Here is a 19133-nt window from a genome sequence, read left to right as displayed (position 1 = left end):
GATCTGTTCATAAAGTCACTGATAAAAGTGATGAACACATGAATTACACTATCTGTTCCTAAAGTCACTGATAAATGGGTGAACACATGATTTAGACTATCTGTTCCTAAAGTCACTGATAAATGTGATGAACACATGATTCCTCCCTCATATTGGGACTGACTCATCTTCTAGCACAAGAGCTTTAGAAGCACCAGGTGCACAGTTAGACAGTTTCTCCCCTATAGATCTCCCTGAGTTAACATCATTAGTTTCATCATCTAAGCCATCAACCTGTCAGTTAGATCCTATCCCCACCAAACTGTTTAAAGATGTGTTTCCTTTAATTAACAACTCTATATTAACTCAAATTAATCTATCCTTATTAACTGGATATGTGCCCCAAACGTTTAAAGTAGCAGTTATTAAACCCCTTCTAAAAAAAGCGACCCTTGACCCAGATATTTTAGCTAATTACCGACCGATATCTAATCTTCCCTTTGTCTCTAAAATCTTAGAAAAGGCAGTTGCCAATCAATTATGTGAATATCTGCACATTAATGGCCTGTTTGAAGATTTTCAGTCAGGTTTTAGATTAAACCATAGCACAGAAACAGCACTAGTTAAAGTTAGTAACTCAGATAATGGTCTAGTTTCTTTACTTGTCCTGGTAGATCTTAGTGCTGCATTTGACACCATTGATCATGATATTCTACTGCAGAGATTGGAGCAGACTCTTGGTATCACAGGTGCTGCCCTCTGCTGGTTTAAATCATACTTATCTGATAGATTCCAGTTTGTTCACGTTAATGATAAAGCCTCACTACAAACAGAAGTTAATTGTGGAGTTCCACAAGGCTCAGTGCTTGGGCCTATACTTTTTACCTTATATATGCTTCCTCTAGGGAACATTATTAGGAAGCACAACATACACTTTCATTGTTATGCAGATGACACACAGCTATATTTATCAATGAGGTCAGATGAAATAAATCAGGTTGTTCAACTCCAGGAATGTCTCAGAGACATTAAGTCCTGGATGACCTGTAACTTTCTACTTTTAAACTTTTATACTCGGCCCTAAACACCTCAGAGAAAAACTTTCTGATCACATTGTCACTTTAGATGACATCACCCTGGCTTCCAGTTCCACTGTGAGGAACCTTGGAGTTACTTTTGACCAGGAAATGTCATTTGATTCACACATAAAACTCATTTCCAGAACAGCCTTCTTCCACCTGCGGAACATTATGAAAATTAGAAACATTCTGTCTTTACAGGATGCTGAAAAACTAGTTCATGCTTTTGTTAATCTAGATTAGATTACTGTAACTCCTTATTATCAGGATGTTCTAACAAGTCTGTTAGAATCCTTCAGTTCATTCAAAATGCTACAGCACGAGTTCTGACAGGAACTAGAAAGAGAGACCATATAACTCCAGTGTTAGCTTCTCTACACTTGCTCCCCATACAGTTTAGAATTAAATTTAAAATCCTCCTCCTCACGTACAAAGCACCTAATGGTCAGGCCCCTTCATACCTGAAAGACCTAGTCTTACCCTATCACCCTAATAGACCACTTAGGTCACAAAATACAGGTTTACTTGTGGTTCCCAGAGTCTGTAAGAGTAGAATGGGAGGCAGAGCCTTTAGCTACCAGGCTCCTCCTCTCCTGTGGAACCAGCTTCCAATGATAGTTCGGGAGGCGGAGCCTCTCTCTGTATTTAAAGTTAAACTTAAAACTTTCCTTTTTGATAAAGCTTATAGTTAGAGCTGGTTCAGGGAAACCTAAACCATCTCTTAGTTATGCTGCTATAGAACTAGACTGCTGGGGGATTTTCCTGTGGTACACGCACATTCACTCTCTCACACTCAGCATTTGATTATGACTTTTTATATGTCATTAACCTTGTCTCTTTCTCTCCCTAGTTTGTGTCTTTCCTTCCTTCCCCCTCTCTCTCTCTGTATTCTCATCTTGCAGGTTGCAGGATCAAGATCCAGTTTCCGAGGCTACGCTCATCATCACCATTATTATTATTATTTTGTAATTAAAAGTCGATATCATTGACTGTATAAACTTGTAACCTGATACAGTTGTTGTGTATCTGCTGCTGGTCTCCCTCTCTCTCTTCTGTCTCTCCCTCATCTCCCTCTTGTCCTTTCTCTCCCCCCATTTTCTGTCCCCCACCTCTCCACTGTCCCCCATTTTTCCTTTCACCCAAACCGGTCGAGGCAGATGACCGCACATCTCTGAGCCTGGTTCTGTCAGAGATTTCTTCTTCTGTTAAGAGGGAGTTTTTTCTCTCCACTGATGCCTAGTGTTTGCTCATTGTGTGAACTGTTGTGTTTCTCTGCTCTCCTTGATGTTGTCTATGTACAGACTTGAGATCATGTATGTTATGATTTGGCGCTATACAAATAAAATTGAATTGAATTGAATTGAATTTAGACTATCTGTTCATAAAGTTACTGATAAATGTGATGAACACATGAATTACACTTTCTGTACCTGAAGTTACTGATAAATGTGATGAACACATGAATCACACTATCTGTTCATAAAGCCACTGATAAATGTGATGAACACATGAATGACACTATTGGTTCCTAAAGTCACTGATAAATGTGATGAACACATGAATTACACTATCTGTTCATAAAGTCACTGATAAATGTGATGAACACATGAATTACACTTTCTGTACCTGAAGTTGCTGATAAATGTGATGAACACATGAATCACACTATCTGTTCATAAAGTCACTGATAAATGTGATGAACACATGAATGACACTATTGGTTCCTAAAGTCACTGATAAATGTATGAACATGAATGACACTATCTGTTCATAAAGTCACTGATAAATGTGATGAACACATGAATGACACTATCGGTTCATAAAGTCACTGATAAATGTGAATGAAAACTTTCTCCATTTGTCTTACCGTGGACTGATGAACATCAAGGCTTTTAGAGATACTTGTGTAACCCTGTCCATCTTTTTGCAAGTCAACAATTCTTACTCGTAGGGTTCTGAGAGGAGCTCTTTTGTGCGAGGCATGGTTCACATCACAAAGTCCTTCTTGAGAATAGCAACCTCAAGTGTTTTTATAGGGGCGGAGCAACTTTAACCAACACCTCCAACCTCGTCTCATTGACTCCAGGTCGGCTGACTCCTGACTCCGATGAGCTCTTGGAGAAGTCATTAGCCTAAGGGTTCACATACTTTTTCCACCCTGCACTGTCTATGTTTATGTTGTGTGTTCAATAAAAACATAAAAAGATATAATTGTTTGTGAGGTATTAGTGTTTGTCTGTTGTTGTGATCAGATCACATTTTATGACCAATTTGTGCAGAAATCTAGATAATTCCAAACAGTTCACATACTTTTTCTTGCAACTGTATGTGTGAGTGAGCAACTCCATAGGAATGAATGGAGCCAAAGGGGCGGAGCTACATCCAGATCTTATAATACATCCATGGTCCAGAGAAACGACCTTCACATCCACACATCTCCTGTATCAGGACATAAACTCACCTCCCACAGTCCCAGAATCTTTGGACAAACCTCTTCTGGTTCAAGACTCAGTCCAGTTTCCTCCTGTAACTCTCTGAGACCAGCAGCCAGCAGCTACACACACACACACACACACACAGAGTCAATCATATGAATGAACATTAAAGTCATTATAAATATAAATAACAATTGTCTCACCGTCTCGTCTGGTTCCATGTGTCCACCTGAAGACAAACAAAGACACAACAGAATATTTCTGTTTACTATGAAAATAAAGACATTTACTGGATTAAAGGAATAAAATAATATAAATGAACACACACAGAGAATGTTAGATTTAAAGGTTCAGTTCAGTTTTATGTTTGAGGTCAGAGCGCCCCCTGCTGCTGAGAACAAACATGTTTTAATGTCACAGCTCATCACCATGGAGACGCCGTGGCGTGGGACAGTAAACAGGTGTCTCCATGGTGATGACATCAGTGACGTCTCCAGTGTGGAGAGAGTTCTGACCTCTGACCTGGAGGAACCCACACGTTAGGAAAAACACGCAGCTCCTTCGCCCGGCGAGTCAGCAGCACTCTTTGATTGGCTGTCTGCAGAAGTATGGCCACGCCCACATCCACTCCACGCTGCTGGACGTCCAATGGGATGGCAGCTGCCTCTGTGACGGACAGGTGCTTGATGGGGCAGAAGGCGGGCCTCTGAGACGGACATAAACATTTAGAATTAAAGCCAGGAACATGGATTTTTAAATCCAGGATTAAACCCAGGAACATGGATTTTAATTGTTCAATGTTTGGGTCTGACCTTCAGCGTGACTCCTCCTCCTTGTCCTCTGTCTCCTCTGAAGAGGACGAGACGGTTTTTGTCCAGAGAACATTTCACCTCCACCTGATCTTCACCATCATCACTGAAGTAACCGGTTACACTCTGAGGAGGGGAAGAAGAAGAAGAAGATTTTTTGATTTGTACAAAAACACTTTTATTTACATTTCACATAAATTTACATTGCACCATGTAATTGGTGTGTTGGAGTACTGGTGTTAATAAAAGTGCAGACATGGTTATAAATATTAAAATAAACAGATCAGTCACAAAGAAACAACAGAACAAAGGATGTTTTTATAGCATTTTCTTGTACCCTGCACCATAAATAAAACTAGCAATACTAAAAGTTTCATCAAACAAATGAAAAACATTGGTTAAAAGAGTGAAGAGCACAACATGAAACACTGTCTCATGAAGGAGACAGAAAGGACACTGGTTTGAAACAGCAGGATTAATCACAGAGATAAAAGCTTTTGAGGCAATGGCACCGTGTGAAATTCTCCACTGGAGGTCGGCTGTTCTTTTCCTGAGGGGAGGTTTGTATAAAACCCTCCACTGTGGACTCGCTCCATCTCCACTCAGTTGTTTGGTCCACACAGTGGGTGCTCTGTCACACAGTCCCTTCCTATTGGTAACTTTTATGCAGGTGTGGTAGAGAGTTTTTCTGTCAGCTGTGTGCAGGCTGAGTTTTTTGGCTTTGAGGAGAGGTCCACTTAACTCCCCTAACTGGGGATTCATGTGGACCTTTGGAAACGGATCTCTGTGGTTGGGTTTTGCAGTTCCTTGTGTATAGTCCATGAGGAGGCTTTTCTCCCTCCCTGACAGCCTCTGTCTCCATAGATACAGGATCCTGTCAGCAATCCTGGCAGACTGGATGTCTAGTAGGGAGTCCACAGCCCGGGAGTCCATCAGTGCTGGACCTGCGATGTCTATGAGTTGTTCCAACACCAGAGCCCCGGTTCTGCACAGCGCTATCATCAGCCCGGGCCTGGCTCCACTACAGACATCCAGCCTCGTGCCGTATACCAGTGGCTCCTTCAGTAACCAGAACAGAGAGTTAGAGCTTTTGACCTGAATTTAAAAAGGGCCCATGACTTAAAAACACCCTGATAAAACGGAGGTAATTCATTTAGTTTAAAGGGGACATATTATACCCTATTTCCCCCATTAAAATAGTTCCCTGGTGTCCTAATGAACATGTCTGTGACATGCTTTGGTCAAAACACCATTAGGATGAAGCATCATAGTAGTTCAATAACCCTGCTAAACCCGCCCCTTTCAGAACGCTCGGTTTTCGTGCATGGTCCCTTTATATGCAAATGAGACACAGGCAAACACACACCCACTTCTCCCAGGGGGTTTCTGATTTGTCCTCTTTACAGCGCTTTACAGCTCTATTCGTCTCCCCCTCCCTCCACTAGTTCTCTGACAATATCAACATGTCAGCGAGAGTGCCGTCACAGGAAGAGACGTCCTACATAAGGATACATAAGGAGAGTGCAGCACCGCTGATCGTCAGCGGCGAGCTGCATAAACAGACTGAGTCTGTGCTCCAGTCATGGAGGACGTACTGAACAAATATTTTTAATTAGGACGTGTCAGAATGGTCAGTTATGAGCTCTGTGTGATCTTAACAATTTGTGTGTTTGTACGTCGGTGAAATACGTCCCCTGACTAAATACGGCGACCGCTGGCCACAGTCTGATGTGAAGTGGTGCGAACACACAAACGCACGTTTGCTGACTTTATCCGGCACATTAGCTTCATATATAAAATCCTCTGTAAAACACTGTGCTCCACTGTGCAGCCACCAACAGCACACTTGTCCCTCCGCGTTGACATAATACCACTCTTCCTCCCTCGCCTGCACTCTCGCAGGGACAAGGTGGAGCTAAGGTGGAGCTGGCGAAGTAAACTTACTGGTGGGGCGGTAACATTTGCGGTGAAATGCGCATGCTGCCGTCATAAGCGCAGGGAATTCAACATCGAGCGTTTTATCGCCTATACTTACACTAAGCGGAACCACGAAAACATGACTGAGTATTGTTTTTCCACACTTTGGCGACTGGTAGGGCCTCCAGAGTCCCAAATATAAGTATTGAAATGGTTACAAAGTTGATTTTGCATAATATGTCCCCTTTAAAACATTTTAAAAATTTAGAATCAGTTAAAAAGAGTGCATTATCCAGTCCCAAGTTATTCACACGTCTGAAAATGCAGCTGGCCAATTCTCTCCATACCAGATCTGCCGGTCCAGTCAGGAACCTTTGGATAAACTGTATTCTGAAGGTGGCAGTTTTACTGGCCAAGTGAATGAGGCCCTGTCCCCCTCCTCTCTGGTTAAAAATAGCACACCCTGTGGCACCCAATGTGAGCCATCCCAGAAGAAATTGACTAATTTAGTCTGGATCTGGGCTAGTAAGCCTGATGGGGGATCCATACAGGCTAGGCGGTGCCAAAGCAGGGAGGCTACCAGATTATTGAGCACAAGAACTCTACCTCTGTATGATATGTGAGGGAGCAGCCATTTCCATTTATTCAGTTTACTTTAAATTTTTTCAGTGATGCCCTCCCAGTTTCTTCCAATCATGGTTTTGTTCCAGATCAGGTTTTGGGGAAGAACTGGGAGACCGTCACGCCATCTACCAACAGCAAGGGCTTCACTTTTGTTCCAGTTCACCGGAGCTGCAGATAGAACGTTAAAAGATTTAGTTAAATTAGTTAAAATATCAACATTTCTTTGGTTTTTAATAAAAACGACATGTGACATCATCCGCATAAGCAGATAAAACAATGCTTTCACTAAAACCAGGTAAACTCAGGCCGTCAATGCTTGTGCGAATTTTACAGAGAAGAGGTTCCAGGGAGAGTGCATAGAGCATACCAGACAGTGTGCAGCCCTGCGGGATGCCTCTATGCACCCTGAAAGGAGCACACAGATTACCATTGGACTTCAGCATACTCTCAATGTCACTGTATAACACCTGCACCTGCACCAAAGGAAGTTGTGTTCAACGCGGTCAAATGCCTTTTCCTGATCTAGCGAAATAAGACCAGTATCTACACCTAATGAGCTGGAGACCTCCAAAACATCTCGAATTAGGTAGACATTGTCCACCATAGACCTGCCAGGCACACAGTATGTCTGGTCCTGGTGGATGACTTGCTCCATAGCTTCTCTCAGCCTGTTAGCCAAAGCCTTGGACAGAATCTTGTAATCCATACACAGCAAAGACACAGGGAGCCAATTCTTTATGTCCTGCAGGCTACCCTTTTTGGGTGGAAGGGCAACAACAGCCCCGCGGCAGGACAACGGCAGAGAACCTGAGGCCAAACTTTCATTAAAACATCAACAGGGCAGCCTGTGGCCTTTTGTTCTTCCTTTTGTTGCGGCGCCTCACAGAAGCAGATGTCCACCCAGACTCACAGGCTTCCATATCTACCACCTCAGCTGTACCCACACAAAACTCACCTGACACTTCACCTGCTTCACCCATCTTCATCTTCACCTCTCACCCATCTCATCACAACTCATCTGACACAACTCCAGTGTCACACAAATCACCTGTTTCACCTAACTCGCCTGACACTTTACCTGTTTTATCCGCCTCACCTGCCACCTCACCCACTTCAGTAACCTCACCTACTACCTGAACAAACTCACTCCCCTCCTTACCTGTACGCTCACCTGTCGTCTTCACCACCACTGCTCCCACCTGTACCACTCTCCTTCTCACCACTCACCTCAGTGTTGTCACCATCCAGCTGCGCACCTGCCGCCCCCTCCGAGCCAGAGGTCTCAATGGCTCCATCCCTGGCTGCGGTACCGGCCGCGGTGCGCCTATGGGCCACACCTAGGCGTCAGGGCGCCGCACCGCGGCAAAGGGTCGCCCATGGTCAGCAACGGTGACGGCGGCAACAGCAGCCTCCGCTCCCCCAGCTGAGGTTTGCAAAGCCGCACTGGTGCGGTTAGGACAGGCTTTTATTAAATGTCCCTCCTCACCGCAACCAAAACATTTCATAAAAGACGTGGTAGCAAACAAAGCATAATCAAAGACATCCACACGGACCATGAAACGATAATTGAATTCCTCTGTTTTGTTGTTAAGGATCATGAATAGTTGTCTGCGGTGGGAAACAACGTGTCTCAACAGTGGCAATTTACAGCCCGACAGCACCTTCTTAATCAGCGACACCACCTTTCCGTGTCTCAACCACTCTTTTATCAGGCACATTAGAAAGAGTAACTTTGGTTGCCGGCTGTGTCAGCGGCAGCACCTGCTCAAACAGCCCGTTTACACTTACTCCTGTTTCTATCAACATGTTCACCTGTTCCACTTTCTCTAAGAACAGCACCACTGGCCTGTTCATGCGGGCCGCGGACTTCACACAACTGTGGCCGATGATCTCACCTACGGCCAACGCCACCTCCTCCACGCTGCACGGAGAGCCGGCTCCAATCTTAATGCCATGCTTCCATGACAGCCTGGCAAAGCCACTGGAAGCCATGACGGCGACCGAGTGGCCGACCAACCAGCAAAACACACAAAAGACAAAATAAAAACTAAAATAAAGCCAACAACTACAAACCCAAACAACTAATACAACCAGTATGATAAAGAGTAAAGGACAGAAAAATGAAAGAAAAGACAGAGAAAGCTCTTCCACTCTTAAGACTTTTTAGAAAACTTTAATTTCAAACACTTTTTTTTTTTTTTCACAATTAATCAACATTAATCAATATATTCACTCACTCACTCACACAAAACTAAAAATGTACCTGTAGTGCGCCATCCTCACCCACTGAGCACAGGACTTGTTTGATGCCCCACACAGCCTTAAAAAACCCCAGATTACATGTCAGTTTGTAAAATGCATGCTCTATCCTGAGCCTGGCAGAGACCAGTGCCTTCAGATAGAGCACCGGCCCAGTCCAGCCCACACCGGACACCTGGCTTTTTCGGCTTTTCCAGATTGCCAGTTTAGCAGTGGCCAGTAAAAAATTGATGAGCACCATTGTTTGTGTTTTTTTCACAGTGTACTTTAGTCCAAAAACAAAAAGTGAGGCAGAAAAAGCCTCCCCCAGAGCCTCAAACTCAACAAACTGATAAAGAAGGCCAGCTCCATCATCGGCTGCAAGCAGGACACCATGGAAACGGTGGTGGAGAGGAGGATGCTGAATAAACTTTTTTCCATCATGGATAACACCGATCATCCTCTCCACCACATCCTCCAGGCACAGGAGAGCACATTCTCACAAGGACAGATTCAGGAAGTCATTCCTGCCATCAGCCATCAGGACTTATAATAACTCTCTGTAATTAAAAAAAAAAAAGACTGCACACATGCACAATGCACATTTTCTCTCCATGATATACGGTATGCCATTGCACACTTTTATGGCATTCCTTTATTATTGCACTATTTTTTTCCCACTGTTGCACATTTTACATTTTATGGTTACATTACATTTTATGTTTATAATATTTTCTTGTATTGCTGCTATGTTGAAACAATTTCAATCAGTGAGACGAGGACATGAAATCACCAAGTGCTCTACTGTTTCCGTCCTCCCACAAGAAGGACACCCCTCCCCAGTGCTGGGATCCAGGTGAGCTCTGTATCTGTTTGTAGCTATAATTCCATGTGTAATCCTCCACTGGAGGTCAGCCATCCGTTTTTCAACAGGAGGCTTATACAGGAGCCGCCAACAGCCTCTAGGGGAAGCATCCTTGCCAAAGACCTCAGTCCATTTTGTCTCTTTGAGGTCCGACAGAGAGCCAAAGTTCAGCACCTTTACACAGCTTAGTTCCCATGACTGGTGTCCTCATGGAAAGAAAGAGACCACTTTTTTCTCTCCAATCCCCAACAGCGGGTGTGACCGTGATGGGTGGGAACACATACTCTGCGCCCTTGCTCCACTGGTCAACATGGGCTCTATCCTGGACAAATGCCCGTAGTGGAACCGACAGGGATAGTAGCACCTCTTCGATGGCCTTCCCTACCAGTCTAAAGGACCTTATGTGGACCTTCTCAGTGAGTGTCCTGTGTGGTATCTCCAAAAGGTGTCCCAATTTGATTATGCCAGCCTTGATAAAACGGTCTCTCACACTGGCAGAAGCAAGCACCACACTAAAAAGGAAAGTGTTATTGAACAGTGGCTCCTCAAATATCCACAGTCCAGGCTTAGTGGTGGGAGGGCAGCTGATGCCCAGACCCCAATCAGACCCAATGGTGGGACTAGGACCTGCAACCTGTGCCACAATGCAGAGGCACCCAGGTTGTTGACAATGAGGACTCTTCCTCTGTAGGACAGCTGAGGGAGCAGCCATTTCCACTTAGACAACTTGGCTTCAACCTTTACCAGCACTCCCTCCCAGTTCTTTTTTTCTGTGTCCTTGTTGCCTAGAAACACGCCCAGTGTCTTGAGCCCTTGAGTTCCCCAAATGAGATTCCCCCGAAGAACAGAGGGGAGTTCTGAACTCCACCGCCCCACCAGACAAGCTCCACTTTTCCCCCAGTTAACCCTAGCCGAGGAGGCTCTTCCATACAGAGCCAGGGCCGCTTCTAGCTCTCTCACATCGCCTTGGTCCCTCACAAAGACATTAAGGTCATCGGCATATGCCGATATCATCACAGAGGAGTGGTCAGTCAGCCCTGGTAGAGAGAGCCCCCTCAACCGGGACCTCAGTCTATGTAAGAGAGGCTCATGGCCATACTATAGAGCTAGTAGTCCGTGCACAGTAGAGCGACTGGTCTCCAGTTTTTCAATGATGTCAGATCACCCTTCTTAGGTAGAAGGGCAATCACTGCACGCCTGCAGGAAGCTGGCAGAGTGCCTTTGCTAAGTTTTTAAAAAAGTCTACAGGTAATCGATACAGGTAATTGATTCCCGGGGTTTTTCCCGTAGCCATTTGAGACATAGCAGTGGTTAGTTCATCTATGGTGGTGTCTGAGCCTAGGGTACAGCACTCCTCTGGACTCAGCTGTGGAAGGTCCAGAGTTAAATCTGCACTCGCATGCCCATCGCAGTCTTCGTCCCCAAACAGTTCAGTATAAAAGTTCACCACTTGTCTCTTTATCTCAGCCTGATTGGATGTTAGTTTCCCATCAGGTAGTTGGAGACACACAATCTGCTTCCTCTGTGCCACTGTTTTCTCCAGGCTGAAGAAAAACTTTGATGGTGCGTCCATGTTGTTCAAGTGCATGAACCGAGCTCGAACCAGTGGCCCTTTGGCTTTTTCCTGCAGGAAAGCATTTAACTGCTGTGTCTTAGTTTGTATCGAGTTGGTCTGCTGTCCAGAGGCCCCCCCCAGGTTCAGAATCTCCGCCTCTAACTGCTGTACAGTCTGCTTAATTCTAAAGTAGAGTAGAGTAGGCTGTATACTGTTGGCAGAACACCCTGATATGGCTTTTTCCAACCTCCCACCACTGACTCAGAGAGGGGAAACACCCCTTTCTTGTCCTCCAGTGTTCCCAGAACAATTTAAAATTTTGATTAAAAACACAGTCAAGTAAAAGTTTAACATTAAAATGATTTTGTACTGCAGTTTGAGGAAAAAACAAACTCCATGCAGATCGCATGATGGTCAGTAAACCCCACTGGGATGGTGTAGCAAGTGGCAGCCCGATTAGTGCAACCAGGTAAATCCTGTCTAGTCTGGCTGCACTAACCACTCCCCCCATCACTCGTATCCAGGTGTACTGCCTGACTGAACGATGTTTCATCCTCCACACATCGACGAGGTCGGCTTCTGCTGCTAGCTGGACTAAAACTGTAGCTGACTGAGGGTGCAGCTCCTGATCAGTCCTGCCTACAGGATCTGTGCAGCAGTTCCAGTCCCCCCCATAACCACACATTGCCCCTGACCACACAGCCTTAAATGATCTTTTAAAATGTTAAAAACAACTGAGCGCTCTGGGCCTTTGTTTGGAGCATAAACATTTATAAAAGTAAAACAGAAACCATGAATTTCTGCCTTTACTGAGAGGATCCTCCCCTTTAAAACCTCTGTGCTATTTAAAACATTTACATTTATTGATGGAGAGAATAGAACAGCGACTCCTGCGCTGATGTTAGAGCCGTGACTGAGCACGATCTGTCCCCCCCACCATAAGTTCCATTCTGTCTCATTCACACTATCACTGTTTGTTTCTTAAAGGAAAATTACATCCTGTTTTTTCTGTCTCGCCACCTCAGCAATTAAAGCTCTCTTCTGTACGTTTCTACTCCCATTGATGTTTAAAGAGGCCACCTATAAAACGTGTATAGAAGAGAGTGAGAGTGTGGACACCAAGAGGACACAAGACCAAACCAGACAAAGATGAAACACCCAATGTTGTATGGTCATTGTTCTATTTCTTTAGACTTTCATTTTTCCGCACTTTTCCGTACAGTTATGCCTAACCCCTTTCTAACTGTAGTGATGTACCTCTTTAAATGGAAGTGTTTCCATTCATCAAGGAGGTCAAGACCAACGACTCTTTGTAGAGTGTTTACTGTATTCAAACACATTCACACTAGCTGCTTTACCGAGAGTATCATCAAGAAAAAGATTAATTTCATTTAGAAATGAAAACACGGAAACACACTAAACACTACCAACACACAATACTAACAATGACCAAACGATACACAAACAATTAGAACAATTGGAATAGATATATAGGTTTATATATATATATAGATATATATGGGTTTAAGAAGAAGAAGAAGAAAAAGACGAAGAAGAAAAAGAAAAAGAAGAAACATGAATCAAACTTGTCTGTGTTAAAGGAGTAGTACAACATTTTAAAGATCTGACCTGAACAAACTGAGCTCGCTGTGGAGACGCTCGGTCTTTACAAACATAAACCAGGATCCTCCTCACTGTGTCCATCTTCACCTCACCTGTCGTCGCCTGTCCTCCTCGGCGTAGCTGTAAGACAAGGGCAAAGACAGGGATCAGAGACAGGATCGGCCACTAAAACCTGGTTCCAGTGTGGCACTGGTTCCTTTTGGAGGTCAGATCTCTGCTGTCATCCACTGGTGATGGAGGTGAACTGTGTGTGTGTTGTTTACTTTTAAAAACACTGATGAATGAATGAATGAATCTACTGCTAAAGTCTCACCTGTAGACCGTGTTGATGGTGTGCAGTTTGTCCTGCAGGTGGCGCTGTTCTGGACAAAAGTGAATGAGTAAAAAAAAAAAAAACTCACGGACCCTGAACTCACCACGGCTAACTTACGCTAATGCTAACGTTAAACGCAGCTAAAGTTGAACAAACGTCGCTTAAACCGGAAACGTCTCCTTGTTTTAACTGTTTCTGTTTCCGGTCAACACGGAAAAAACAAACGGAGACACAAGAAACACAAGAAAAACTGTAGAAACAACACAAACAGACCGACAGCTAGCGGCTAACAGGCTAACCAGCTAACACCAGAGGATATTTTCATTTCCCCGGAATCAACATCCGGCTGCGTATTTCAAAACAAAAGCCTGTGATTAACGCGAAGAGATCAAACAAAAGGAAACGAAGAGAAATATAAATAAAACATAAATGGCCTGAACCACTTTGACCTTCAGAAAAATATTAAAATGTTATAAGTTAAGTTCTAGAATTCATAAACACAAGTTTGTTTTTATCATCTTCCGTCTTATTTCTTCACGAAAATGTTTTTGTGCTCAATAAAGTTTTAAAAATATCAACAGACATTTCATTCATTTCATTTATTTAAATAAGGCAGAAACATTCAGTAGCAGTAACTGATGGTATTTTCATTATAGCGCCGTCTTGTGGTCACTGTTACAAACAACTGCAAACCTATGGGGTTAAATGTGTTCCAATAACATTAGTATATGTGCAGAGGGTGATCCACACGTATATCTTGAGTTGTGTTTCATGTTTTGAGATCCACAAATAAAAAATCTCATTTGTAACTTGTATATTGATTTTTACAAATATAAATTTGTAATAATATGACATTTGTAAAACTGAAAATTACATTTTTGAATTGTGATTCCACATTTGTGGATCACACACACATTCACACACATTCATCTATTTCCACAGTTACAGATTTTTGAGACGATATATGTGTCTCAGTAATGCCTTCCTGCATCAGCAGGTGGCAGTGTTTTACAAGTAGAATCTAGGGCCAGGTGCATAGATATACATAATAAAGGCTAGAGTCAGCATACAGAATTTCATAGGTGTATCACATTGCATCTGTTCTGTTTAATGTTATTTAAAGCCCATGGTTATAATTATTCATAAGTATGCAGTGTCATAATAACTACATCTCTGTACAGGGTGGGGATTTCAACATGCAGCATTTGTTGATGTATGTTTAAAGTTCTAAAATGTACCTATTTTAGAACATTATTCCTTTCCATTGTTCTATTCTTTTTAGTAGTATGCAGTGTCATAATAACTACATCTCTGACATTTATAACAAACCAAACTGTGTGAAAATCAGTAGAAAATTGAGCAAGTTATATTATTTAAAAAGTCCATGGCCGTTTCTCAATATCCATACTTGTGCGTACTTGTGTGTACTTGTGCGTACTAGCGTACTCCCGTACTTGTGAAAACGTCATCAGCCTCAGTCCAAGTTCTGTTCCAATTCTCAAGTAAGCGAACAGCGAGGACGGTTCTCAAACCCGGAAGTGTTCTCGCTCCGCCCACTTTACCCAGTATGCATCGGAGGTGACTTAAGCGTACTTGGGATGGCCATGTATCCCAGAATACATTTTGGCGGAACATAGCAGCAGATAATAGAAATATAAATCTGAAATAAATATTTTTCTGTGTCCCGGAACAAAGTTTTAAGATCATTTGAGGCGAGAAATTAGTCATTTAGAATTCAAACATGTGGTTTATGTATGAAGATAAGATTTGTCGGAGGTGATAAGCTCCGCCTCTGCAGAAGCTCGGCGCTCACTGTGTCCTGATGAAATGATCCGCTGGCTCAGACGTCGCTGTCATTAGATGCTCGGTGTGATCCATAGATTTGTTGTTGACGTGTTATTTTGATTTTAATGGAAACGTTTTGACCTGACAGTTTAAAAGTTTGTATATTGTTAATGTTTTATTTATTTTAACCTGGAATTTTAGATTTATATTAAAGTCGCACGGTCATTGTATCTGTATTTAAATATAATATGTAAATATTAGATATGTAGAGTAGTATATATTTGTACACAATATATTTATAGAGTAGTATATATATGTATACATATATATAGATATATATTTAGACTCTTCTTTTATTGAACGGTGCACAACAGCAGCATCCCACTCATACAAACGTGCATATAAATAAATAAATGATCTAATTTCTGACAATTGTATTGATTTATTCTGTGTAACTGAAACTTGGTTACATGAAGAAGATTACGTCAGTCTAAATAAATCAACTCCACCCACTCATGCTAATACCCATATTCCTAGAAGCTCAGGCCGAGGAGGAGTAGCAGCCATTTTTAATACTAGATTATTAATCAATCCCAAGCCCAAACCAGGATATTCATCGTTCGAAAGCCTTATTCTTAATCTATCTCATCCTAGTTGTAAATCACAGAAACCAATTATAATAGTCACAGTTTATCAGAGTTCTCTGAGTTCTTATCTGAGTTAGTGCTTAAAACAGATCAAATCATAATTGTAGGGGATTTCAACATCCATGTAGATGTTGACCGTGATAGTCTTAGCTGCGCATTTAACTCGCTGTTGGAATCAATAGGTTTTATTCAACACGTTAATAAACCAACTCATTGCCTTAATCACACCCTCGACCTTGTTTTAACTTATGGTATTGATATTGATAATTTAAACATAGTTCCTCAAAACCCTCTCCTTACTGATCATTATTTACTCACATTTAACTGTTCAATAATGAACTACAATAACATAAATAAGAAATACTGTCTGATAATAATATGAATACATTCAAAGAGACAGTGCAACCTTTATTTAACTCGGTGCCATATGTCAGTACATCTGAAGGTACCTTTTGTGATTTTACTCCCGCCCTCATAGATAACCTTGTTGATAGTACAGCAGCCTCACTGCGTACTACATTAGATTGTGTTGCCCCTCTGAAAAAGAAAGTGGTGAATCAGATGAGACGAGCACCATGGTTTAACTCCAATACTCGTGCTCTTAAACAGACGTTACGTAGATTAGAAAGAAAATGGCGTTCCAGTAACCTAGAGGAACTTCATATAGCCTGGAAAGATGGTTTTGTAGCTTACAAAAAAGCCCTACACAAAGCTAGAGTTGCCTATTATTCTTCTCTAATTGAAGAAAATAAGAATAATCATAGATTTCTTTTCAGCACTGTAGCCAGGCTGACACAGAGCCACAGCTCCACTGAACCATCTATTCCTTTAACACTGAGCAGTGATGACTTTATCAACGTCTTTGTGAATAAAATAACATCAATTAGAGAAAAAATTGATCATCTCCTCCCTCATATTGGGACTGACTCATCTTCTAGCACAAGAGCTTTAGAAGCACCAGGTGCACAGTTAGACAGTTTCTCCCCTATAGATCTCCCTGAGTTAACATCATTAGTTTCATCATCTAAGCCATCAACCTGTCAGTTAGATCCTATCCCCACCAAACTGTTTAAAGATGTGTTTCCTTTAATTAACAACTCTATATTAACTCAAATTAATCTATCCTTATTAACTGGATATGTGCCCCAAACGTTTAAAGTAGCAGTTATTAAACCCCTTCTAAAAAAAGCGACCCTTGACCCAGATATTTTAGCTAATTACCGACCGATATCTAATCTTCCCTTTGTCTCTAAAATCTTAGAAAAGGCAGTTGCCAATCAATTATGTGAATATTTGCGCATTAATGGCCTGTTTGAAGATTTTCAGTCAGGTTTTAGATTAAACCATAGCACAGAAACAGCACTAGTTAAAGTTAGTAACTCAGATAATGGTCTAGTTTCTTTACTTGTCCTGTTAGATCTTAGTGCTGCATTTGACACCATTGATCATGATATTCTACTGCAGAGATTGGAGCAGACTCTTGGTATCACAGGTGCTGCCCTCTGCTGGTTTAAATCATACTTATCTGATAGATTCCAGTTTGTTCACGTTAATGATAAAGCCTCACTATAAACAAAAGTTAATTGTGGAGTTCCACAAGGCTCAGTGCTTGGGCCTATACTTTTTACCTTATATATGCTTCCTCTAGGGAACATTATTAGAAAGCATAACATACACTTTCATTGTTATGCAGATGACACACAGCTATATTTATCGATGAGGCCGGATGAAATAAATCAGGTTGTTCAACTCCAGGAATGTCTCAGAGACATTAAGTCCTGGATGACCTGTAACTTTCTACTTTTAAACTTCATTTCCAGAACAGCCTTCTTCCACCTGCGGAACATTATGAGCCCATAGTTTAGAATTCAATTTAAAATCTTCCTCCTCACGTACAAAGCACCTAATGGTCACGCCCCTTCATACCCGAAAGACCTAGTCTTACCCTATCACCCTAATAGACCACTTAGGTCACAAAATACAGGTTTACTTGTGGTTCCCAGAGTCTGTAAGAGTAGAATGGGAGGCAGAGCCTTCAGTTACCAGGCTCCTCCTCTCCTGTGGAACCAGCTCATCATTAATGTCATTAACCTTGTCTCTTTCTCTCCCTAGTTTGTGTCTTTCCTTCCTTCCCTCTCTCTCTCTCTGTATTCTCATCTTGCAGGTTGCAGGATCCAGATCCAGTTTTCGAGGTTATCCATATCATACATATCATCACCATTATTATTGTGCTATAATTAAAAAGTCGATATCATTAACTGTATAAACTTGTAACCTGATACAGTTGTGTATCTGCTGCTGGTCTCTCTCTCTCTTCTGTCTCTACCTCATCTCCCTCTTGTCCTTTCTCTCCCCCCTTTCTGTCCCCCACCTCTCCACTGTCCCCCATTTTTCTTTCACCCCAACCGGTCGAGGCAGATGACCGCACATCTGTGAGTCTGGTTCTGTCAGAGATTTCTTCTTCTGTTAAGAGGGAGTTTTTTCTCTCCACTGATGCCTAGTGTTTGCTCATTGTGTGAACTGTTGTGTTTCTCTGCTCTCCTTGATGTTGTCTATGTACAGACCTGAGATCATGTATGTTATGATTTGGCGCTATACAAATAAAACTGAATTGAATTGAATATATCTCTCTAGTCTTGCATGACCACTACATCTTCCCTCTTTTTTTAATACTGAACTTCCCAATGAGGTAGATTTGAAGACAAATGATGTCACTATGCAAATCACTACATATAGAACTTGCTACAATGATGTTATACTAACAACTCGGTAATGCAAACTAAATCATTCTCATTCACACTTCAACAAGGTGAGCTTAACATGAATTTCTTTTTTTTTCAAATAAACACAAAATATTTGTTTCCAAAATAACTTTAACATAATTTAGTCTTCCCACCTTTTTTTTTTTATCAAAGAAACACATGTGTTGAAAGTGTCTTCTTTTATCTTCTTTTATCCAAATGTTCAACAACACATAACAAAGTCTTTCTGCCAGGCAGGCGGACGTCTGACCCGGGCTGACCTGGTCGGTTTATCAGAGCAAGTGTCCTTTGGGTCCACGGTGGGCCTTGGGGACATGTGAGTGTGAGTGGGGAGGGTAGGGGTAACTGGGAAGGACTCAGGTGGGGCCAACAGTGGATCAGGTGCGGAGAGAGCGCTTGGACTAACCTTGCCGTCAAACTTCTTGACATGAGCAGCATTTCTCATGCGAGCTGGGCTATCAGGTTTTTGGACTATGACAGCATTCCTTTGCTTGTCAATCAC

General features: G+C 42.3%; 1 protein-coding gene across 3 annotated transcripts in view; it reads right to left on the bottom strand.

The window, feature by feature from the left end:
• Nucleotides 1-19095, bottom strand: part of nudt17 (nudix (nucleoside diphosphate linked moiety X)-type motif 17) — a 20685-nt gene extending 1590 nt beyond the window's left edge. Inside the window, exons 1-6 of one of the 3 annotated variants that reach the window (XM_044034605.1) lie at nucleotides 19038-19095; nucleotides 13131-13244; nucleotides 4306-4428; nucleotides 4016-4199; nucleotides 3697-3722; nucleotides 3520-3612 (exon numbers count right to left, since the gene is read on the bottom strand). In XM_044034605.1, coding sequence (XP_043890540.1) covers nucleotides 3520-3612; nucleotides 3697-3722; nucleotides 4016-4199; nucleotides 4306-4428; nucleotides 13131-13244; nucleotides 19038-19076 — 579 coding nt within the window. In that variant the 5' untranslated portion in view covers nucleotides 19077-19095. Of the gene's footprint in view, nucleotides 1-3519; nucleotides 3613-3696; nucleotides 3723-4015; nucleotides 4200-4305; nucleotides 4429-13130; nucleotides 13245-13437; nucleotides 13780-19037 lie in introns of those variants that run through there. The other 2 variants (XM_044034606.1, XM_044034607.1) reach the window with 2 other exon arrangements.
• Between the last annotated feature and the right edge of the window lie 38 nt (nucleotides 19096-19133).

This window comes from Solea senegalensis, linkage group LG9 (genome assembly GCF_019176455.1).
Source record: "Solea senegalensis isolate Sse05_10M linkage group LG9, IFAPA_SoseM_1, whole genome shotgun sequence".
Taxonomy (NCBI): domain Eukaryota; kingdom Metazoa; phylum Chordata; class Actinopteri; order Pleuronectiformes; family Soleidae; genus Solea; species Solea senegalensis.
This window is presented reverse-complemented; position numbering and strand designations above follow the sequence as displayed.